The 22,570-nt window shown below is 34.9% G+C and overlaps 7 protein-coding genes across 11 annotated transcripts; 2 read left to right on the forward strand and 5 right to left on the reverse strand.

Annotated features, from left to right (window-relative positions):
• Nucleotides 1–31: 31 nt before the first annotated feature.
• On the forward strand, nucleotides 32–1,199 carry LOC116344347 (U6 snRNA phosphodiesterase). The gene is made up of 5 exons (XM_031772841.1): nucleotides 32–204; nucleotides 264–397; nucleotides 477–672; nucleotides 750–921; nucleotides 1,007–1,199. Exons 1-5 carry the CDS (start codon nucleotides 113–115, stop codon nucleotides 1,190–1,192), a joined length of 780 nt encoding a protein of 259 aa, XP_031628701.1. The 5' UTR covers nucleotides 32–112; the 3' UTR covers nucleotides 1,193–1,199.
• On the reverse strand, nucleotides 670–2,727 carry LOC116344345 (chromatin-associated protein swi6-like). The gene is made up of 3 exons (XM_031772840.1): nucleotides 1,944–2,727; nucleotides 1,478–1,878; nucleotides 670–1,396 (listed from the first exon to the last, which is right to left on the reverse strand). The coding sequence occupies exons 1-3, from the start codon at nucleotides 2,517–2,519 to the stop codon at nucleotides 1,369–1,371; spliced, it is 1,005 nt and encodes a 334-aa protein (XP_031628700.1). The 5' UTR covers nucleotides 2,520–2,727; the 3' UTR covers nucleotides 670–1,368.
• Nucleotides 2,728–2,796: 69 nt separating this feature from the next.
• LOC116344348 (NADH dehydrogenase [ubiquinone] flavoprotein 2, mitochondrial) lies at nucleotides 2,797–4,199 on the forward strand. The gene is made up of 5 exons (XM_031772842.1): nucleotides 2,797–2,962; nucleotides 3,136–3,258; nucleotides 3,342–3,617; nucleotides 3,702–3,821; nucleotides 3,915–4,199. Exons 1-5 carry the CDS (start codon nucleotides 2,927–2,929, stop codon nucleotides 4,083–4,085), a joined length of 726 nt encoding a protein of 241 aa, XP_031628702.1. The 5' UTR covers nucleotides 2,797–2,926; the 3' UTR covers nucleotides 4,086–4,199.
• A 1,688-nt stretch (nucleotides 4,200–5,887) lies between these two features.
• On the reverse strand, nucleotides 5,888–8,572 carry LOC116344343 (esterase B1-like). Its single transcript, XM_031772838.1, has 10 exons — nucleotides 8,299–8,572; nucleotides 8,045–8,168; nucleotides 7,682–7,975; nucleotides 7,340–7,615; nucleotides 7,173–7,273; nucleotides 6,979–7,104; nucleotides 6,710–6,897; nucleotides 6,553–6,633; nucleotides 6,373–6,495; nucleotides 5,888–6,305 (listed from the first exon to the last, which is right to left on the reverse strand). The coding sequence occupies exons 1-10, from the start codon at nucleotides 8,503–8,505 to the stop codon at nucleotides 6,041–6,043; spliced, it is 1,785 nt and encodes a 594-aa protein (XP_031628698.1). The 5' UTR covers nucleotides 8,506–8,572; the 3' UTR covers nucleotides 5,888–6,040.
• Nucleotides 8,573–9,842: 1,270 nt separating this feature from the next.
• LOC116343694 (dynein regulatory complex protein 11) lies at nucleotides 9,843–13,104 on the reverse strand. The gene is made up of 10 exons (XM_031771903.1): nucleotides 12,569–13,104; nucleotides 12,279–12,504; nucleotides 11,975–12,203; nucleotides 11,640–11,814; nucleotides 11,498–11,573; nucleotides 11,214–11,322; nucleotides 10,775–11,098; nucleotides 10,291–10,711; nucleotides 10,049–10,219; nucleotides 9,843–9,996 (listed from the first exon to the last, which is right to left on the reverse strand). Exons 1-10 carry the CDS (start codon nucleotides 13,102–13,104, stop codon nucleotides 9,843–9,845), a joined length of 2,421 nt encoding a protein of 806 aa, XP_031627763.1.
• Nucleotides 13,105–13,340: 236 nt separating this feature from the next.
• Nucleotides 13,341–20,171, reverse strand: LOC116344342 (rho GTPase-activating protein 21). 5 transcript variants are annotated; one of them, XM_031772837.1, is made up of 15 exons: nucleotides 20,153–20,171; nucleotides 18,587–18,735; nucleotides 18,363–18,461; nucleotides 18,032–18,271; nucleotides 17,412–17,914; nucleotides 16,821–17,074; nucleotides 16,533–16,758; nucleotides 16,292–16,463; nucleotides 15,957–16,196; nucleotides 15,372–15,889; nucleotides 15,067–15,304; nucleotides 14,863–14,983; nucleotides 14,649–14,788; nucleotides 14,467–14,581; nucleotides 13,341–14,401 (listed from the first exon to the last, which is right to left on the reverse strand). In XM_031772837.1, the coding sequence occupies exons 2-15, from the start codon at nucleotides 18,617–18,619 to the stop codon at nucleotides 13,578–13,580; spliced, it is 3,723 nt and encodes a 1,240-aa protein (XP_031628697.1). In that variant the 5' UTR covers nucleotides 18,620–18,735; nucleotides 20,153–20,171; the 3' UTR covers nucleotides 13,341–13,577. The 5 variants fall into 5 exon arrangements, with proteins under 5 accessions (XP_031628697.1, XP_031628693.1, XP_031628694.1 ...); XM_031772833.1 differs by lacking the exon at nucleotides 20,153–20,171 and adding an exon at nucleotides 19,770–20,116; XM_031772834.1 differs by lacking the exon at nucleotides 20,153–20,171 and adding an exon at nucleotides 19,135–19,201.
• A 587-nt stretch (nucleotides 20,172–20,758) lies between these two features.
• Nucleotides 20,759–22,568, reverse strand: LOC116343763 (golgin-45). The gene is made up of 4 exons (XM_031771986.1): nucleotides 22,067–22,568; nucleotides 21,696–21,987; nucleotides 21,476–21,629; nucleotides 20,759–21,401 (listed from the first exon to the last, which is right to left on the reverse strand). Exons 1-4 carry the CDS (start codon nucleotides 22,403–22,405, stop codon nucleotides 20,960–20,962), a joined length of 1,227 nt encoding a protein of 408 aa, XP_031627846.1. The 5' UTR covers nucleotides 22,406–22,568; the 3' UTR covers nucleotides 20,759–20,959.
• Between the last annotated feature and the right edge of the window lie 2 nt (nucleotides 22,569–22,570).

Genomic DNA, 22,570 nt, shown 5'->3' on the forward strand with positions numbered 1-22,570 from the left:
ATTCACATTTTGACAAGTAACAATTTCATCCCATCTGTGTATGACAGATTTTCAAATAACACATCTCAAATAGTCGAACGAAACTATAGTCTTTTAGCTAGAAATATAAAAAATGTCTTTAAATTTGGTAAATTATAGTGATAGCTCTTCGGAGGAAGAAATTGAAGTACAAAAGTCTGTGCCTGCACAACTAACTGTTAAGAGGTTAGTTTGCAAATAATTATGTGTATTTTGTCGTTTTGATGTAGTAATGTTTTTTTTAGTAAACTGCCGAATCCATTCGGAAAACCAAATGAGGTCGTTGATCACGACGAAAATGACATGACTGAACACAATGGAAGAGTTCGAACATTCCCTCATGAGCGTGGTAATTGGCCGACTTATGTTTATATCCACTGTAAGTCAATAAATCACTTATGCATTGATACTCAAACAGTTGAAGACATCCACTCATTTGTTCTTTATTTTGTGTAAAGATCCGCGAACAGATTTGATTGTCACACTACAGAATAAGCTGCTCGATCTAATAAAACAGCAAACTCCATTCTTAACCACGGAATTCCATTCACTCGAGGAGCTACATTTGAGCCTGACCAAAACGGTTGTACTACGTCATCACTGGATCGATGAGTTCGTTGGAAGTGTTGACCAGAGTTTAAAAAATGCAAATAGGTTTGTATCATATACTTCAACATTTATTCAAATGATTAATACAAGCATTTTTGTTTCTTATAAATCTATAAATTTAGATTTTGGATGAATTTCAATACGATTCAAATCTACTGCAACGACAATCAAACGAGAACTTTTATTAGTTTATCGTTTGTGGACAAGGAATCGGTGGCTGCACAAATATTGGAATACATTGTAAATAAACTTGATAATTGTCTCAATGAATTTAAATTGCCACCTTTTTATAAAGTAAGTACTTTTCGAACCAAAAAAAAAAAAAATACAATGCCAAAATTCACAAAAACTATAAATCTATGAAAATGTTCAATCTCAGGAGGCGTCGTTTCATGTAAGCCTGCTGTGGTGCCTTGGTGATAGGAAACAAGAATTACAAGCATTGTTGCCAGAATTCCATTCTCTCCTGGACCACCTATTATCGTCCGACGATGCAAATTTTACACTTAATGTCGAGCAATTATTTTGTAAAATTGGGAATAAATTGTATAGCTTTCATTTATGATTTAAAACTACTTGATTTTGATTCTTGATGTATATGTGACATGTTCTGCCCAGACGGCGTATGTAATGGTAATGAAAAAGAAATTTGCGTTTGAAAGTGTCCATTGTGAAAGAAATATATGGCTGACTGAATGATGAATGATGTCAGATGAAAATGGCGTAGATATTACGACATTATTACTCGTCACAATCGTAGTAGACAGCTCTGTAGAACGAAAAAAAATACATAAATTAGTCGATGCATTAACAGATGAGCACACTGCTAAAAAAATTGATTCTTTCTCACCGTTGACGGTCAAGATTGCGTTTGGAGAGACGTCTTGCGTTTGCTTGTGTCATCAAAGTGAACCGTTGTGTTTGCGAACGCACTGGTCTTAAATCTTTTTGCGACAAATTTTTCATTTGTTCAACTTTGCCTATGAATTTCTCGATTAAATCTTTGCAATCAAGATTCTCTTCGGGCTCCCATGAGTCAGAGTTCGATGAATAGCCTTTCCAGCGAATCAAGAATTCCCGCTTATTATTGCGTAGGATGTGAACGTCGAGAATTTTTTCAACTTCATAGTCTTCGTTTTCATCCCAATCGGAATCGTAGTCAAGTTGCTCATCAATTTTCAACTGACGTGGCTTTGGTACCACTGGCTTTTTTTTCTTGATTCGTTTTGCTGAAACGCTGGCCTCCGGATTCTGTATTATAAAATTATATTGTGTGAGAAATGAATTGAATAGTGAATATAATGTGTCAAATGTACCTCTTCGTAGTATTTGGCTAATAGTGCCGGACAATGGATACTATAACTAGTTTGCCAAGTATCATCACTTTCATCATACCCCTTCCAACGTATCAAGAAATACTTGGTATCGTTTTCGAATTTGTGATCCAAGATTGCTTCCACTTCGTATCGATCGTCGTCCTTCTTCTTCTTCTTCTTATTTTTCGTCTCACCGGACTGTTTGGACTGTTTCTCTTTCGGCGTGCTCTTTGATGCTGTTGCAGATGTGCTTGGCTTTTGTTTTTTCGGGTTTTCAGTTGCATTTGACGTTTTTCGCTTGCGACTTGCAACGGGAGCCTCATCATCGGATGACGCAGATGAATTCTCCTTTGATACACCGTTTTTTTCATTTTCTTTGTCGTTTACCACCGAATTTCTTCTTGTACTACGACTGGTGCGACTTGTTGAAGCTCGTGGAGATGATTGGCTTTTATTGACTGCGGATGTCCGTTTTGACCGTGATGATCGTTTCACGTCAGACAAATTTTCGTCTTCATCACTGCTTCCAGCAGTTTCAATGTACTTTTTTGCAGCCGCTGTTCGTACTCGCCCCATATTCAAAATATTCTTTCAAAGAAATTTTCCGTATGATTTCTTCGATTCAAAAACGTAATTTCTTATTTGTTATGTCAAATGCCAACTTATGCGAATTGAATAAATGGTTTCACTTGCTTTTTTCTCATGTAAACAAAATAAAAAGATTTGCACTGTTTTTTTTTTTTGTTTTCTACCAAAATGGCGGCAATATTGCCGATTTGTATTGGTATATTATTGAGTGCGCTGTGTTATAACTTCATAAGTAAAATTTCCCAAAAAAAATATCCCAATTCAAATGACAGTTCGTTTGACAGGTGCTCTACTATCATCGTACTACATTTATTTGATATTTTGTGTGGCAGAAAATAGAAAATAATTCGGGTTTTTGGCCTGTGAAAAATTGTTTGCTGTAAATTTTAATCATCATGCTTAGCGGAACCAGACGAATTCTCTCAACAGCCGTAAATAAATTGATAATAATAGATTTTATTTAATTTGAATGCAATTTTTTCTTATTGTTTTTATGACATGTTATATAACTTCATTTATGTACTGTATTGAGTATAACCAAAACACTTGATATATATTTTTGCAAGGATTTAAAATGTGATTTTCTCAAAAATATTTTTCAAAGTTGAGAAATGTCCGTGGATTTCAATCATCTGCCACAGTATGCAGCGATCATTTGTTCGTGCATCGGGATACACCTGAAGATAATCCGAACATCAAATTTGAGTTTACCGCAGAAAATCAAAAGGTATGCAAGAGATGATACTTTGATTTGATGTAGCCGAAATTCATTACATAATTTCTTTTCATTTAAATCAAACAATGTTGTAGCGTGTTGAGGCCATTTTAAGCATTTACCCGGAAGGTCATAAGCGTGGTGCAATGATTCCATTGTTGGACTTGGCTCAGCGTCAATACGGCTGGTTGCCAATTTCAGCTATGCACAAAGTCGCTGAGATTCTAGAATTACCAAATATGCGTGTTTATGAAGTGGCCACTTTTTACACAATGTTTTTACGTAAACCAACTGGAAAATATCACATACAAGTGTGCACCACAACACCATGTTGGCTACGAAACTCAGATGTTGTTCTCAACACATGCCGAGTGAGTTGAAAACGTTTAAATCGCATCTTTTATCATTTCAATATGTTAGCGTTCTCTTATTGCGTCGTTCATTTCGTCAAACAGCAAAAATTAGGAATCAATGTTGGTGAAACAACAAAGGACAAAATGTTCACCATATCTGAAGTCGAATGCTTGGGTGCTTGTGTTAATGCTCCGATGATGGCCATAAACGACGATTACTACGTAAGTTAAGCTCAGAAAAAAAAACATTATGCCAACATGAAGGGAATGTGTGTTTCTTGATTCTTGATTAACTCGATGTGTGTTTGATAACAGGAAGACTTGACGGCCAAAGATACCGAAGAAATTCTTCAGGATTTAATCGATGGAAAATCACCACGGCCTGGTCCACGCAGTAATCGATATGCTTCGGAGCCGGAAGGAGGATTGTCTTCGCTCACCGAAGAACCAAAGGGTCCTGGTTTCGGTTTGCAAGCCGGTCTTTAAGTGAATTCACTCGCTAATTGTAACATTCAACATCTCCGATTTTTATTAGTTTGTATCAAATAAAGGCGTCTGAAAGCATTAAAGGTTTAAATTTAACAATCTATTATAGTATAATTATCCTGCGTTTGCATTGATTTTCAATCTTTTGCCACACCGATTCAATATCGGACAATTGCACAGCTCACATCCTACCACACTAGATCAGTGATGGTAACACTATAAATGTGTCATACACAAATAAGTTGTTACCATCTGTCAACTAATAAATGAACTGAAATACAATTGGATAAAAGCCATCTAATTTTGCAAAAATTAAAGTATTTTTGCCAATTGCATACACTCTAGTGTTAATTATTTCTTCGAGAATTAGATAAAATACCGTTCACGACTTTGTTTGACGCATTTGATGATTTATTCGCTTAATATTTGTAATCTTTCACGCGGATCTTCGATAGAATAAACAATGTCAAAGATCGACGTTGCACCAGCTCAACATTCATCAGAACATATTCTGAACAGCCTCGATGATGAATGTCTTGAAGCGATTTTCAATCAATTGAAATCAAATCTCAATGACTTAATTAATGCAGCTGAGGTGTGTACACGCTTTCAGAAAGTTGCAAAGATATGTCATGCAAATTCAAGTGAAAGGATCACAATTACCAGTAAATATTCATTGGATATGGCATTTTTCTGTATACCATTTGACCAAACACACAGATTTCTGAGAATATTTGGCGAATCACTTCATTCCATTCATTTGGTGTCAATTCGTGAGCAGAAATATTGGTTCGATGAAAATTATACTTTGGATCGAAAGTCCATCGATGATGTTCTAACCTTGATCGCTGATTATTGTGGAAAGACTTTGACAAACCTTTCAGTCCACACCAGTTATATCAATTTCAATGTACGATCACTATTCATCGCTTTAGAAAAGCTATCATTATCAACTGCTTTAATAATTGGTTTGGGATCACTGCCACAGTTGAAAAGTTTAGAAGTAAGAAACTGCAAAATTCTACATGCCGATTTGTTTACGCAACCATATCCAAAGTTGGAAAAGGCTACTTTTGTTTCGATCGATGGACTAACAGACGATGGTTTCATTGGATTTCAAAATCACAATCCACAACTTCAAAGACTTTGGTTAACGTGCTTGTATCCAAATGTCAATATAACATCTTCTATACTGCGCGGAATTGGTGATCGTACACCCAATTTGACAGAATTTTGCTTAATTTGTAACAAAGATGAATCGCTGATGAATAATTTAGCCGCCGATATTCTACATTTGAGCGGATTGCAAGGATTGAAGAATTTACAAATTTCCTGTAAAAGTTCACCATTTTCAGTAAGAACGCTAATCGATTCATTTGCGGAAAATAATACACCGATAGAGAGTTTGGAAATTCATGGAGCACTACCTGATTTTGTTGACAGTTTACCAAAACTGAAACGACTGAAGCAACTAAATCTTCTGAACATTCCTGAGGAAATGGTCATCAACTGTTTGAAAGAACTAGCATTGGAAAAACTGTGTCTGAAAGGCGAAGGATCATCGAATGGAATTAAACAGATTTTGGAACATGGAAAATGTTTAAATAGTCTTATTGTAGAAATAAAAGAGATAACAATTGATACAGAAACGTATAATGAGTTATTAGGTTTAGGTCGCGATCGTGTTCAAGTTAGCGTGACTTGTTTTAATGGTGTACATTCTGTTGAAAAGGATGTACTGAAGGCAAATTATGAATGGTTACTTCTGTACGTAACGAAAAGAAACGACAAAAACTGAACTATTGATATTTTGCATGTTTCTTTTAAATGGAATCTTTATTGAAATCTACATTTTTTAGTATTTTAATAAATAACAAATTGATAAATTTCATTTTTGTTTTTTAATTTGAATAATTTTGAATTGTTTATCATATTTTTCCTGTTGTAAAACTTGCTTAACATTTGGCCATAATTTTAAAGTTCATTCTCTCACATAACTGTTGTACTTGTGTTTTTTTGGGTGTATCTCCGTTTTTTTTAACCAATCGTTTAACTTCTTCTATTATGTGATCCAAAAACTTGGTTCTACTGCCAAACGGTGCCTTGCCGGGAAATAATCCGGAATTCGTGACATCGACAAAATCAAATTCATCCGAATTACTTGAACGTTGAATTGGTTTAAATTCTTGACTCATCAGATCAGCATTATGAATTGGTTTTCTGTAAATTCCAAAGCGACAGTCACTGGATCATTGTTACACTTTGATCTTGTTACAATTTACATTACCCATATTTTATAAAGTTTGCGAATAGTTTTTGCATCACGTCCATTGCATGAAAAGCTATTGCACTGTCCCTATCGGCCTTCATATTTTCTTTTACCTGGGATGCATTAGCATACAAGGTACATCTGTGAAAACGTATTGTTCGTTCAAAAATAATTAATTTAAAAATTTAACCATTTTACCGAAATATAAATTGCGATTCGTCGGCATGACCTGCTCCAGGATACTCAGGATGTGGATTTATTATGGTTTGAAGTGAAAATCTATTACGTTAGTATAGTAAATAAAAATATATTTCACAATATTTTCGGCTTCAGTAATATTTCGATGGATACTAACCGATGGTAAAAGGTGTCCTTTTTCGATATAGCAACATGTTGTTCCATCCATTTTTCGTGGGCGTAAACATAGTACAGATCTGAATCCAGAACGAGCCGTTGTCTTAATAACTCTTGATCCGTAGTACTTGTGGTGACGTTGAAGTAGAAATTGTGAAGGTTTTTCAGCACAGTTTTAAGATATGGAGGCTAGAAAAAGAACATATTTAATTACCGAAAGAATCTTAAAAGTCTAAAAATGGACAAAATACTAGAAATATGTTCACTTACTTTCTTATCAATTATTGATTTATATCCAAAAATTGGCAAATCAATATTGAAATCTTCTATATATTTACGAACAACTCTTGGGTGTGAATAGTTTGTTCCATAAATTAAAAATCTAGATAAATGTTCCTAAAGTGAAAAAAGCAAGTATAAGTTGGCGACATATTCATAGCGAAATAAGTCAATTCAATTTTTACATATTCGGTGATTGTGTAATAAGCAGGTTTGTCGATATTGTCTATTTTTTCTAGCGCAGTTATCGGATCATCCACAATAAACGCACGTATTGCGTTTGTTTCTATATGTAGAATTTTTTTTATAAGAAGTATATCTACTGAATATTTTTGAAAAAATTAGAACTTACTTTCAACAACTGGATTCCACGGTGAATATCTCTTATTGAATGTCTCATGAAAAAAGTTTATAATATCAGTAACATTTGCTTTTTGAAGAAAATTTATTAGTTTTTTGTCGCTAGGACGATCTTTCGAATGTTTACTGTAAAAATTTTCAATCAAACATCGGTGGTCGCCTGTCTGATAGTTGTGAAATCTATTTGGTGTTCCGCTAATACTGAGAATTTGATTAAAATATTTCGACGATTCTTCATTGATTAAATGCAAACCAACGCAGTTTCCGCCTGAAATAGATTTTTTTTTGTTATTCTGAAAGATCATAAAATTTAAGTTAAAATTCAAATGCTTTCCTGCACTAAGGCCGCCCAGAGTAATTCTATAGCGATCTCCACCAAATGCTTCGATATTCTCGTGAATCCATTTCATGGCCAATTGTTGATCTTTTAAGCCCATATTACCAGAATATTGTGGTGTTCCCAAAGACATAAAACCGAATATTCCAAGTCGATAGTTTGCAGTAACAAGAATTACTTCATGATCGATGAAATGATCCGGGCCTTGTTGACTATCATCAGCGGAACCCCGAGCAAAAAATCCACCGTGTATAAAAAATAATACTGGCAATTTTTTTGTATCTTGAATTTCTGTAAAAATAATAGAATATTGAAATAGTTTTTCGGTTAAAAGACACATTTCGATTTCGCTATTCTCACTCGGTACAAATATGTTAAGGAAGAGACAATTTTCACTTGTTGGATGTTTCGATACCTGAGCGCACCAACTACCATAATCATATGCGTCAATTGTTTTTGGCCATTTTTCAATTGGCTCAGGTGCCTGTGAAAAGGATTTGATGTTTAAAATGTTAAACAATTGCTTGCTTTGATGGCTTGAAACTATTTATTCAAAATTAAACCTTATTCTATGACAAAATTAGTGAAAATAATCCAAATTTGGTCACTCATACCTTGAATCGAAGTTTACCAACGGGCGGCTTGGCATATGGAATACCTCGAAATGAATAATAGGGTTTATTCAACCAAATTGTACTTTGCAGCTTTCCCCGAATCGGACCACTTTTTGTGACTACAGTTTTTTTTAACTCAATTTGATTTGAATAGTTCACTATATTTAACAGTGTTATGCACACGAGAAACATAGAAAATCGCATCATATTTACAACGTTTGTACTTATCTTAATAGTGAAAAAATTGGAATAAATGAACTCATCGAATTATCGAAATTTTTTGTTAATAATCATCAATTCCATCAATTTCATTTGAATACTTCAACGTTTAGTCAATTTAAATTATGCCCAATATTTTCATTAATGTCATTCATTTTATTCAATACAACTTCTATAATACAAATTCTTTCAAGTAAAAATGTGTTGCTTATTTGAACAGCTTTTTTGCTCTTGGTAAAAATAATATGGGTTTTTATTACATGTTATTACATGTTATTACATGTTATTACGGATACAACTTCTATAATACAAATTCTTTCAAGTAAAAGCACGCTCTGCTCGCACTCCATTTAAAGCAATGTATTGAGTTTCGAACACGCAGATGTGCTGCCACCTGGTATCTCAAAGTTAAGCTGCTATAACGCATATGCTTCATGCAAATGAAGAAAAAGAGGATAGCAATGTCTTTACATAGGTTTGAACTTATAAATGTCAGAGAGCAGCACAACTGCAGTATTCAAAGTGCGATTGCCCTTCGAATAAAAATGTGTTGCTTATTTGAACAGCTTTTTTGCTCTTGGTAGAAAAAATATGGGTTTTTATTACATGTCTACAGAGTATCTGGTAATTTCACAGTTATAAGTTTTTTTTTTCAAGTGGAGTTTATAATCCCATACTTGTAATGTTGAAATAGTTGATTTTTTAAATGAATGGTTCTGAAGTATAAAAATATAGCAGCAGTGTTGTATGAAAAATTGACAAGATACTACAAGATAGGATGAAGAAGATAACATCTTATTTAGATATCTAGGTTTTATCTTATCTAGATACTATTTTCAAATCTTTTGTCTCATCTTCTATGCAGTAATTTGCGAGCTACACTTTACTTTTATTTTTTTGTTGCTCTTCACTTTTTTGGCGAAGATCCCTAGCAAATCGAAAGAATTTTCTCTGCTAAAAACCCCAAGAAATCGGAAAAATGTGTTGTGTTGTAAACCACCTACCCCCTTCGCACATTACTGAACTTATATGTTATCTAAGCTTTAAGTAATATCTTTACCCAACACTGATCAGCAACGATCAGTTTGTTCGATTAAGAGCGATTGTTAACAGACAATCAAAAAGTAGTAACACTGAATATTTAAATTTGACAATGACGATCAAATTTATGTAAAACCGCAAATGAAAACCGTTTATAACTGTTTTGTATTCTCAAAAGAATAATATAAAACTATTTTTCCAATCTAATTTGATTACTCAAGTACAAAGTAAAACGGCTTAATCAGTGGAGACGTCTTTAAAATAAGAATAATTTCAATTTGGTTTCATTTTCGTCTCTTTTTATCTGCTCCACTTTCTTTTTCGAGTTTGGCTTGTGCTTCGACCTCAAGTGCCTTTTGGCAGCGTCTTCCAAGCGGTGTTTTGGACCACCATGTATTAAATGCTTCTTCTTCTTCACGATAAACTGGATCTCTCAAGCTATATGAATAGAGATTATTATCAAGAACTTAGACCATAACTTATACTTTACCTTAAGGCACTGATTAGTTCAACATGTGCCAATGGTTGAACTCGGAACTGAAGAATTCTTTTACACGTAAGAACATCGTTCAAGCACTGAACAATGGATCCAATGGTGTATCCATCTGAAAGTCTTGCAATAGCTCCCGTATCGAAATTCGGACTGATGCCACTATATTTGCTGCGTAAAAAAAATTCAAAATAATTTTGTCAAATCGCTAAGAGTAAGAGAAACTGTAGCAAAAATCATACAGAAGTAAGTTTTTCCAAACGAATGAAAGAGTACCAAAATCAGGCTTTGGTATGTATATAAAACGATTATAAGTTTGTTGCAATAATTTTTGATCAGCCTCCCACGGGGCACTGCTAGTGCCAATAAATATAACTCGATCTTCTTCGGCAATGTTTTTAACAAGTTTCGACAAGTCTTTTTTCAATCTCTTCGGATCGGTACGATCACCTTTTGGCACCTTTTTCATAAACGGAGCTTCAGCATTGTCCATAAAAATGACACACGGTTGCAGTAAACGCGATACTTTTAAGACTAAATGCATCAGCATGATAAGACCCGACTTCCCAGGATATTTCCCCACGATATTGGCCGGCGTTAGATCGAATAGCAAGGCACCCACTTCATTGCAAATACTATAAACAAGAGACTTTTTACCAGAACCTATAAATACCACAAAGTCCATTTAATACAATCCATTAAGAATTAGAACATCTCTTTAACAACCTTTTGGACCTGCAATTAGGATTGATCTAATACAAGGTGCATTGCTACGGATTGTTTCAGAGCCCAACGGTAAAATTGCATACTCAATGAGCACTTGTCGAATATCGCCTGGTGTTGGATTTATTCCAGATCGCTTAGCATATGCTCTGTCGCCGAAAAATGAACTCAAACGAGTCTCTGGTATTTTGCGAATAATTCCATTCGTAACTAATTCTTCGAAAAGAGACTCGGTAGTTCGATCGGGCGTTAAATCTTTTTCTTTCTTTTTTTTACTCTTTTTGCCACTGCGACGTGCCTTTTTGTTACTCTTTTTCGATTTTTTACCTGGGTGTGAATCACATAGAAAAAAAAAACGGAATTAATGGGAAAATAATCAAAAGAATGGATAGCAATTAATAATAGAAATTAATTTTTGAAGTAAGTATGCCCGATTCTTTACCCTTTTGCGTTCGATCACGCTCCAAAGCAGCTTGAAGAAGTTCAAGCTCTTGTCGCATCATATTATCAATTACAATACGTAATTCACGTTCAGCTTCAGCATATTTATCCTAGAAATGGAAAAGAAGAAAATAAAAATGTGAAAACTGACCTTTTTTCTCGGTTTGGTCCGACTTTCGAAAAACTTTAAGAGGAAAGACGTAGCAATTGTAATGATTTCAACCGAAGGTGAATTCTTACCATTTCAAAACTCACATATAGCAAAAAATAAAAATAAATATTTACCGTATAGATCATATTTTTATAAAAAGTTTGTGTTGGATTCATAGACTCGTCTTTTTCTTTCCAAACATCATTGAACCTAACCAAATGAAATTAATCTGACATTTGAGTGATTTCGATTGAATGAGTTTTAAACGAATCTTACTCATCAATTTGCAATTTAATTTCATTTAGAAATGACGACTGATTCATTTTGAAACCACTTTCAAAACTAACTTCGGCGGTCAGGTCAATGATTTTTGTTGGTGTTTTTGATTTGTCTTTGGTTCTTTTTGAATCTCGCGATGACACCGGCGACGACCGACTTAATTCACTGTCTGAAACATCAATGAAATATAATACGAAATGAACAATACCATTTTTTGGGTTATAATGTAATAACACAAATTGAATGAATGCTTCGAATTATAATGAAGTGAACTAAGCAGTGATTGTCTTGGAATTTGTGTTCATATTTATTGTTTAATTAAATATTTGGAATACCTTGTCGACTTAAAAGCTGCCTTGAGCCGCCATGCTCTTCGCTTGGAAATTCAGGAAATTTTCCTGAGCGATTTTGGTATTCTCGAAACCAATTTCGAATTTCATCGGCAATTTGTTCGCTCAATGTCGTCGAATACTTATTCAAAATATCATCTTTTGCCTCCTTTACCGCATTCTCATAACTCTTTCGATATGACTCTTGATGTCCATAGCGTCGTTCGTTTCTCTTGATCCAAAAAAATTCAACAATTGTTAGTATTTGAAACAACAACAACAAGAACATTGGAATGAGAATGTAAACCTTTCGTTCATTTTCAAGAAGTGTTTCGTTGTTTTTCTCTGGTCTTGGAATCATTCCGATTAAATACATCTCTTCGACTTTGCCATGTCTTGTTTTGCGTCGAGTCGTGAAACCTCGCCACACTTTTTGAATTCGCATTGCTGCCACCAAACCATCAGTTCGATCTTTGATTGCGTCTGGTTTACCTTTTTCTTTCAATTGTTTGATTTCTTTCATGAATTGAGCCCTGTGATGTTATAAAATTGGTTGTTACACTTCAGAAAACTTACGCAATTGTTCAATAAACATACCGCAATCGTCCTTGCCGTGCTCGTTCATGCATTTGTATAATATGAATGGCTTCTACTTCGGACATTTTTTCTTCGACCACCTCTTCGTCAAGCCATCCCAATTTCATGAGTATGTCATCGATGAACTTCTTTTTGTAAGCAATATCATCTTGACTTTCACGTAAAAAGTAATTTGGTATTTTCAATTCCAAATCTTGCGGCACTAACTTCAAATCTCTTACTACATCGTCGTTGTAACTGAATTCCATCATATCAATGGCAACCAAATCATGTTTTAATTCAATGATACGACCCAGTGTTGAATCGAGCAGTTTTCGTATGATAATTCGCTTCTGCGGTTGTACCATTTGATCGTAGACAGTCTCAAGACGATTTGCAGCCACAATGTATTTGGCATACAATTCATAAATACAACGTTGTGCTATAGAACGGTCGAATTCCGGATCAAGAGCAAGCTTTTGATAATCGTTTACGGCTAGATTTTCCAAGAATTTTTGCGTCGAATGCCATAAATCGTTGTAGGTTTTATTCGACATTTTCTTTTTATTTCCGAACAAGAACTTATCTCAAGAAAAATATTTTTATTCACTTTGATACCTTTTGATCAGAAAAATAATAGCTGCTGTTATGATGGCAACCACATTACCAAAGCCACTTGGTAACCATAGCAACCTGAAAACCGGTTAACAATAAAAGAACCAACTTTCTTTGATGACGTGCAAAAATATTTAATCAATTTAATTCAATTATTTTTTGATTTTTCTTTCGCTTCCATTGACAAAACAAATTCGTATAAAAAAATTAAATATTACGAATAAATATTTATAAAAAAAAGTACCAAGCCGAATAATTGAACATACATAAACGTAAACAAAAAAAACTAGCAAATAAGATTTTAATAATTCATTTTTCTGTTATTCTCTTTTCCGAGTACTTTGAGGTTATTCTCACTGTTTACAAAAAAAAAAATTATCCTGTGATCCATTCGAATTGGCTTCTAGAATTGGTGTTATCGCGTTTGCGTTGGTTCCACCGGATGGGCTTTGCTGTTATAGCCATAATGAATTCCGCCCACGGTGTGCCTTCGTTTGATCGGTCGATTTGTGTAACGCCGATTTTTATGATTATTGTCTTGAATTTGGCGTTTCTTTGCCAAATTAATATTTTTATCAGTCTTCTCGTCTTTTGTCAGCGAATATCGATTCATTGCAATTGAACGGCAACTGCTGTGATTACTATTCAAAATGTGACCACTGTTACAGCAACACTCATTATTATGATATTTTATATTCAGCGACAATGAACGATTCAATTTGGTTGCTTTTCGTTCTAATGTGGTGAGAATGCGATTCATTTCACGAATTACTTCGCTATTTATTCGAATCGTTTGATTGCCACCATGATCGCTGGTATTCGATTCATCTGTATCGTTGTCATCCGACGAAATGGAATTTATTGATTTTGTATCAACGGCGTCTTGGTTGCGGTATGCCTTTGGCCCAATTATTCGATTCGAATGGGCTGGATTCCACGGTTTATTACGTATCGTTACATATGGATAACTATGAGTTTGTGTTTCAATGGGCTTTTCATTTATTGCCGGTATCGTGGGTTGGTCGGGTGAATCGTCGGCATATGGAATGGTTTCGTCGCCAATTGTTAATGGTTGCAGTGAAATGATTTGATGTTTTCGTAACAGCGAAGGTGTCAACAATGACGTTGAATCGGTTGTATCGTCCAAACATTGACCGCTCTCAGAATCAAATGATCCATTGTGTAATGCATAAAACTTATCTTCCAATGCTGGTATTAATGTTGCCAATGACATTGATCCTGTGTGAAGTCACACCGAAAAAATTATATTTATTTTTCAAAAATATGCGAAGGATCACACTCACCACTATCTTCGCAGAATAGATCGGCTGCATCATCAGCTGATAAACTGCTTTGTAGGCAATCAACATCGGTCATATTTTCAACTTTTGTCACTGATGAATCTCGGTATTCCGTTGACTGTAACGAAAAGATCATTAAATCGAATACAAAAAACTAATCGAATCAATTCAAATATTGAAGTTACCGTGCTGCTGCTGTCCATTGACATTGTGTCCGATGTCATTGAAGATAATAATGATGTTTGTTTCTTCTTTGACTTTCGACTTCGAGCCGCTTGCACAAACTTAAAACCGAATCGCGTTTTCTCCATTTGATCATTGTATGCTGCAGAAAAGATTGGAAAAATATGTATTCGTAATATTTTAGTGAATTGCAAAAAGTCAAGAGAAATGTTTTACATTCAATCTTGGAAACATTGTCCAGCAGAAGGTTCGTTTGTTCCTTCGGAGCGGTTTCAGAAACAGCTTCTGGTCGTTCGCATATTTTCGGCACTTCTCCATTCTCAAAGAAATACTCGTACTGAAATGGATATTAAGTTTATTAGCGATGCATTTCATTAGTAAACGTAGTAAACGTGTATCCAATAATAGTGGTTAACTTACGTGTGAAACAAGCGCTTCAACAATACGGCATTGATGCTTCATATCTTTCACAACTGTTTCTAATGTTTCATTGCAGCTGCGTACAACCGATGGCCCAAAAATGATGGCCAAATTTTTGGGTTCCATCAAGTTAATTTGACAGTTTTGGCTGACCAGGAACAAATGATGCATTAAATGCTTGAGCGATTCATAAAACTGAATCGTGATATTGTCGATCAGTTCTTTAAGCGCCGTTAATCTGAGACCAAAGACATAAAATCGATAAATATTTTCGAATTTGTGATTTTGAACCTCGAAAAAATTACCTTTTTAATCCCGTTTGATTATCAGCATCAATGAATTGGTTATACATATCATTCGGAATCAGAGCTTCTGGTAAACGACGTAAAAATAGTTTCAATAAACTTGATACAACGTTTACATCTTCCCATCGTGGATCGTTTAGCGTTTGTTCGTCGAATCCTTTGTTCACAAGTTCGGTGAGTGCCGATATAGCTGCCGTGTTGCCTGGTATCCTATATATGCCGACGATGGCAAGTCCACGTGTCTCAACGATGTCAGTGCATCGGGCTAGAATCAAAGGCACATACTTATTCTTTTCGGAAATGGGACACTGTGAGAGTGGAACACCAATGGACGCCACATTTGGTATGTCCATTGAATTATTCGCCGAATTCGGAGCACTTGTTTGTTGACCTTGAATACGGCGGAATTGACGAGCCACCAGCCCTTTCCACGTTCGAGCCTTTGAAGACATATCTTTTTCGAGCGTTGACGAACTGCCATTAATTTTATCCTTCGGCGCAAGTTGCAATTTATGCTCCTAATTAAAAAAATGAACAATATTTATGTCACTCGATTCAACACTACTAGTAGTTGTAGACACTTACCGTATATTCTGGCGGGCGTGTAATATTTTCGAGTTTACTTTTCCACAATTCAAAACTAGCTTGATCGTCGGCTTGAATCAGAAATTCGGTCTTTTGATTCTGTATCGCGACTGGTGATGGCGATGCGGGTTTTGCATCTGGGGAAACTGTTGTAAGTTTGAACACATATTTCCGCTTCGTATAACTGCTTTTTGTCACATGGAATTGTCGCAAGTTTATTAGGCCCGATGTATCCGTTGGCTGTTTTAAAATAAAAATTCAAATAGTAAATGTTTTAATTGTTCATTTTCATTTGAATGTTGGACGTTTCATTCACAAAACATGCGATACCATACCTCTTCGGCTTCGCTATTTTTAAGAATGGTGATTTGAAGTTTATCGCCAAGGAGCTTAGCTAAGATTCGATGCCATTCACGTTCTGGCGCTTTTTCATTCTCAATATATGCTATTTTCATCGTTAGCTTTCCATCGAGGTCGTGATCTGTTGATTTTTCTGATGTTGCATTTCTGTAATGAACGACATAGAAACAGGATTAGAATTGAATGGGATTGACTTTTGGTTTGTGTTGAACTCACCGTTTGAAAAATTGTTTCAACATCAGTAGCTCATCGCTCAATGTCGCTTTTTCTTCTTTTTTTTCAACTTTGACACTGTCTTCAATTTTTTCCGATTCTTGAAGAGAAATATCGTTGGCTGTCGCTCGTAAATAGGAAATTCGCCGAACAGATCGTTCCGCATTATTATTGACAATTTTTTGGCGACGCATCACAGGCGCTGTAGTTTCGTTGATTTTTTCAGACTCTGCAATAAACACAAACATTTAATTAATACCACATATTGTTACCGCCACTTGGTTGTCTTACTTTGATCACCACTATTGCCGTCTGCACCTAATGAAGATTTATCTAAACTAATCGAGTTTGATTGCAATGTTTGCACTTGTTCAGTATTTGTTAAAATTGGTTTTGATTGCTGTGTTGCTTGAGATCCAGATGCATTTGATGCCGTTGAATTATTATTTGGATTTGTTGCTTTGTTGTTGTGAATTTGTTCGTTGTCACCGTGCGAAAGCCGCGGTGTGCTCGGTGGTGTTTGTTCGTTTAAGATTGTTCTATCACTGTTCAATAAACAATTGTTAACACAAGTACATCCAATAATGGTCAAAAGTAGTGTCACATATGTGTTTCAATCATTAACGTCATCAATGGAAGGATGAGAAGAGGAAGAAAGAGTTAGTAAAAAAGCAAACTATGAATAAAGGCAAGATTTTTTAAAAATTTAAATAGAAGTGCATTCTTATCATCTATCGTCGAAAATGGATTTAATTCGATGTGACGCATCACCTGAATTCCATCCTATTGCGACGGTAGATGGGTGAAAGTATGTCATTTGCATTTCCGAATTAACTAAAAGCGTTACGTATTTTAACGTTGAATTTAACTAAAACGCGTTACCTTCTATCACTATAAATGCTTGAACGCGCTGAATTAACATCGACACAAATACCGTTGGACGATGCAATTGACGAAGTTGTTCCATAAACATCTCTATGAGACAAATTATTTTGCGGAAAAAAATATTGTGGATTATTTCGTGTTGATGTCACCACTTTGCCACTATAAATATTCGATGCACTTGCACTTTCACTTAATGGATTTGGCTCAAGCCGATGCGTGCTATTGTTGCCAGCCACATATCGTCCACCGTATGGTTCGGAGTAGATACTTTCGTTGAATGAATGTCGATGAGCCATTTCGTTGAGGTGCTTTGCATTCGGATTAATTCGCATTAAATTTGTCATTGCGACATTACTGCAAGTACTGGTATCCAAATTGGGCGATGAAACTGGAACGTGATTCGCATTTGATTGAATCGCATTAAATGAAATATCTTGTGGATTTGCATAAATACAAGGCCGTTGATTGGATTCGGGACTGTGAGCTGATTCGCTAAAAAGCTATGTATAAAAGACACACAAAACCAAAGAAGGCAACATTTTTATTTTTTTGAATTATTATTAATAAATGGTAATCACTTTCTAACATTTATGGTCAACATATGAATTTTTGCATACCGTTTGTAATATATCACAGTCTTTTGGTACGACAATCAATTTTAGAATGGCTGGTGTTTGTTGAATTGCTCGTACAACATTTGCATAGGGTGTTCCAGCAACCAGCATTCCGTTAACCGAAAGTAAACGATCTCCCGGTCTTAAGCCACCAATGTGTGCTGGCCCATTTATTCGGACATCTTTTACAAATACCGTGTCCATCGGCTGTGTTATATTCAATACACCAGCCACATTCCGTTCCTATTATACGCGACATTCGGAATAATTGCGTTATTATTTTTTTTGTTCAGAATAAATTTTTGTTTTTGTACTATGAAATGTTGTAACTTACGGCTGGTGATTCAGGTGGATAAACAATGAAATGACGTAATGTAAATCCAAAACCATGTTTACTGGTTCGATACAACACAACCGTCTTTGGACCAATGACCTACACAAAACAAGCGAAAAATATGAAATGACACGCATTAAAAATGTTAATTGAATTCATGCTCTTTTTACGTCATTCACGAAAAATAAAAAAAAAATCAATATTTTTTGTTTTGTTCAACATACTGGTTGTGGATGATGATACATCGGCTGGATCATTAGTGACACATAGACTGATTGCTGTTCATTCAGATAATTCGGTTTGGTGTTTCCAATTTAATAACTGTTGCGGATTTCATATGGATTTTGTTTGCATTCGATTCAATACATTTAATCTAGGGTCACACACGAAAAAAAAATCTCAAATTATTATTTATGAACATGAACCAATTTTTTTTCTTCGATGAATTGATAAACATACAACGAAATTTAAACAAAACAAAATATAAAACATTCACTTCAAGGCAGTCGTGCAACGGCTGTTCATTTCATTCAATCAGCAAATTACCACAGACCAATTTATTTACACAACATTTGTCTAAACAAATCAAATATGTCTGATTTGAGGTAATCCAAATAATATTGTTTATATTTTCGGCGGATATTAAATAATATTGCAAAAAAAAAAGTTCAAGGTTTTATTTTGGGTATAAAGAGTTTGCACTGATAGAATGGTTACCGAACGGCAAAGGTAAAATTGTTTATGCGAAAAGAGAAGGAAAAAAAACGCGTACACAACTCTGAATGTAACACCACTGAAAACAAGTTAGTCTTTCCTGTACCTAGAGAGATACATACACTGGTTTATTTCGTTTTGCTTTTATTTTCTCATCTTCTATCTCTTGCCGTAAGACAGCATGACAATTTAGGAAATCGCATGTATTTAAAAACATCAGTCTCTTTCAATGCTCTCTTTGTACAAACACACAAACGAGCGCGCGCATTTGAGCATTGCCTGTTCCGTGTGTTACATTCGAACATAAGATAAATGCAAATCTATATAAATATTTATGCGCCCAAATGGATTTCCTTTGTATATGTTTCGCATGCGATTCGATCACGGATGGCGAAATATACACATGAAAAGTTTGTATTTTAAACGAAATACCATCACACGGGCAATGTGGTAAGCGGTCGTCGAGTGCTTATGTCTGTTTTTCTTATTCGGTCTTGTGATTGTTTCAAGCAGACGAAGCAAAGTCAAAACAAAAATAGATCCCAACGACTAACAGAAAACATGGTCGAAAACTGAGTGCGTTCACATTGCATGCACCAACACATTCGCGCCGACACAAATACATGCATACACATACAAACACACGCGCGCCTCAAGTGAAATAGGCCTACATTTTATTACACAAATACTAACGTTTTTTTTTTGGGCTTTTCTCTGTCGTTGTCGTAAGGCTTTAAGTGAAGGAAAAAAAACAAACACACTTTCTTAGGAATAAAAAAAAATCATGAACATTTTATCATTTTGCGACGATAATCCCATTTATTATTCTCATCACTTGATTTAATCTGATGCTTGCTTCTGGAACAATTTCATTTACATCATTTTTCAATCATTCAACTCGATAATTTTCCACTTTTTCCGACTTTCACAAAAAAAAAACTTCGATAGATCTAAGCCAATCGGTTTATACAAAAAAATAAAACACTTTTTTTCAGGCACAATTAAATTAACGAATAATCAAAACGTGAAAATGATTTTTTGTCGATTTTTTTTTACATAAGAAACAAACTACAAACTATTATAGACGCAAATTCGGAATGCATAGTTTTAATATTGTTCGCACGGTTTGTTGTTTGCTCGATATATTGCGAGCTCGCACTCGGTCATTTAAAATACTACTGACGAGAACTGTCTAACAGAAAGTGCGTTAAATCGTACATACACACACATGCGCGCGTACGCATACACATTGAAGCAATAACTCTTGTAATATGACTATTTGCAATGTGATAAGTGGTTTCCGTTCTTCGTACATTCGAATAGAGATGGCGTTTTTTAAACAAACTAAAAGAACTCAATGGACTATTTTCATTGTTAATATGTGCAAACATTCGTTTGTTGATGTTATTGATGAGATATAGTCGATTTTGGAAAGAAAAATCTCGTTCTTTAAGCAAAAAATTGAAGCATCCTCTTTCGAATGGAATTAAAGCCGGTGTATGTATAGCCAGTTTGAGTCAAAACTCGTTTTTTCGGTTGACATTTTAAAATATTATCATATTTTTATTGCTTCTCTCATGCACGTGTCATTTGGAAAGAACAAAGTCGAAAAATAACAAATTCAAACATTCGGCGACTTTGTTATTATCAATTTAGTAGATGTAAATTTAAACGAGTTCAAGTAAATTTTATTTGTTGAAAATAACTTTTATTATTGGTGTATTCACTTTGTCGATCATATTGAAACAATTTTAATCTTGATTTTAATAGTATTTACAATAGCACTCATTTGAGAATTTCATAAAACATTATCTAAATTAAATATTTGCTTTTGGGCTTCATTTTGTTTGAAGAAATCCAATTACATTTTATTTGTTAATTAATCACTCATTGATATCGTTCGCTGATGTTTGTGTTTCCACGCTCATTCTAGTTGGTGGAAAGGCTTGATGAACAACGGCCTTGTGTGCCGCGTCCGATGATACCAGAGTCTGATTTGATGCCTGAATAGCATCAATTGCCAACTTTTCGGATTCGGTTGTCGTATCCAAATGTGTCAAATCCAAACTTTCCGGCATGCCAATGCCAGAATGCAAAACAAGTTGCTCAGAAATGTTAAGACATTCCAATGTAAGGTCGGTTACATTCGATGACGGAAGATTCATTGACTTTAATTGGGCCAAGAATTTCAAATTTCGTAAAATGCTCGCTTGCATGCCTCGAAGTTGAGAAGTTGTTTCTAGCATTTGCTTATTCGAATCGAGCAGCAATTTATTCTTTTGCATTAAACTCGCTTTCCATCGTGCCAGTTCTTCCACCATTAAACTACGAATAAATAAAGAGAATTTAAAAAAAGTGAACATTTAACGTGAATAATAAAAAAAACCATGAAATTTTACCTGCTTGCTAAAAATTTGCTACGCCATACTTCGCTCTGATTGGCCAAATACTCGATTTGCTCGGTATGTGTTGTAATGTTGTGTGCTGAATTCAACAGTGCTCTGGCCAATTGCAATTTATCTTCTGTTAAAACATTGACACGGGTTTGCAAATCTTCAGAAATAAAATCATATTAACTGTTAACATTATTTACACACGCCGTAGGTTTATATGTATTACCTTCGCCAACTGCAGCGACCAATAAATTTTTCAATTCAGAATTCACCTGAACCTGAAACTTTAGCTGACTTTCAAATGAATCACGCTCCTTTTTCATCTCGCCAATTTGTTTTTCATACATTTTTTGCTTTGTGGCTGCCGCTTCTTTTGCTTCATCACTTTCAAAATTCATATTATTAAATTCGCTGGTTTTTATATTCGCCACATGACACACCAAAGTGTTTAAATCCAAATTATTTTTCTTATTTGATCGCTGTCGCTTTGACAACATTTCGGGTACCATTGGATTTACCTAATTGATAATGTTTTTTTTTTGAGGGAGGGGCAATGTTAGTAGAGATTTCAATTCGAAAATAAAATTGACAACTTACAGCTGCTTTGTACGGTTCAAATGGCACAAATCGTGGTGCTTTGTTTTTAAGTGAACATGTTTTTTTCGTACTAACTAAATGAGGCACTAAGTGAAATAATTTTCCTTGTGGAACTTTTGCAGGCAATTTAACTGAATTGCTTTGATTATCGTCAAACCGATAAATTGTCGTTGCACCCGGAATTCGGCTTGTCGATTCATCAGTTGTTTTCAGCGTATTCGTACGAGTATTTGGTGATGTCAATGGAACTTTCACAGTAGTTCGATCCGCTTGAACCGTATCCACAAATTCCATACCATCACCACTAGTACGACCACTCGCAAAATCACTTGCATCCATTATTTCAATTGATTTCTTAAAATGGTGAGAAATTTAAACAAAAGAAAACCTAGCCTTGATCTCATACACTTGCCAAAATACGATATATGTAAGAAAATAAACTAGATTAATTGAGAAAAAAGATGAAAACACTGCCTTTCGCTTTAAATGTCACGTAGCAAGTGA

The sequence above is a fragment of the Contarinia nasturtii genome, unplaced genomic scaffold (assembly GCF_009176525.2).
Source record: "Contarinia nasturtii isolate CC-2019 unplaced genomic scaffold, AAFC_CNas_1.1 Cnas_scaffold_1037, whole genome shotgun sequence".
Taxonomy (NCBI): Eukaryota; Metazoa; Arthropoda; class Insecta; order Diptera; family Cecidomyiidae; genus Contarinia; species Contarinia nasturtii.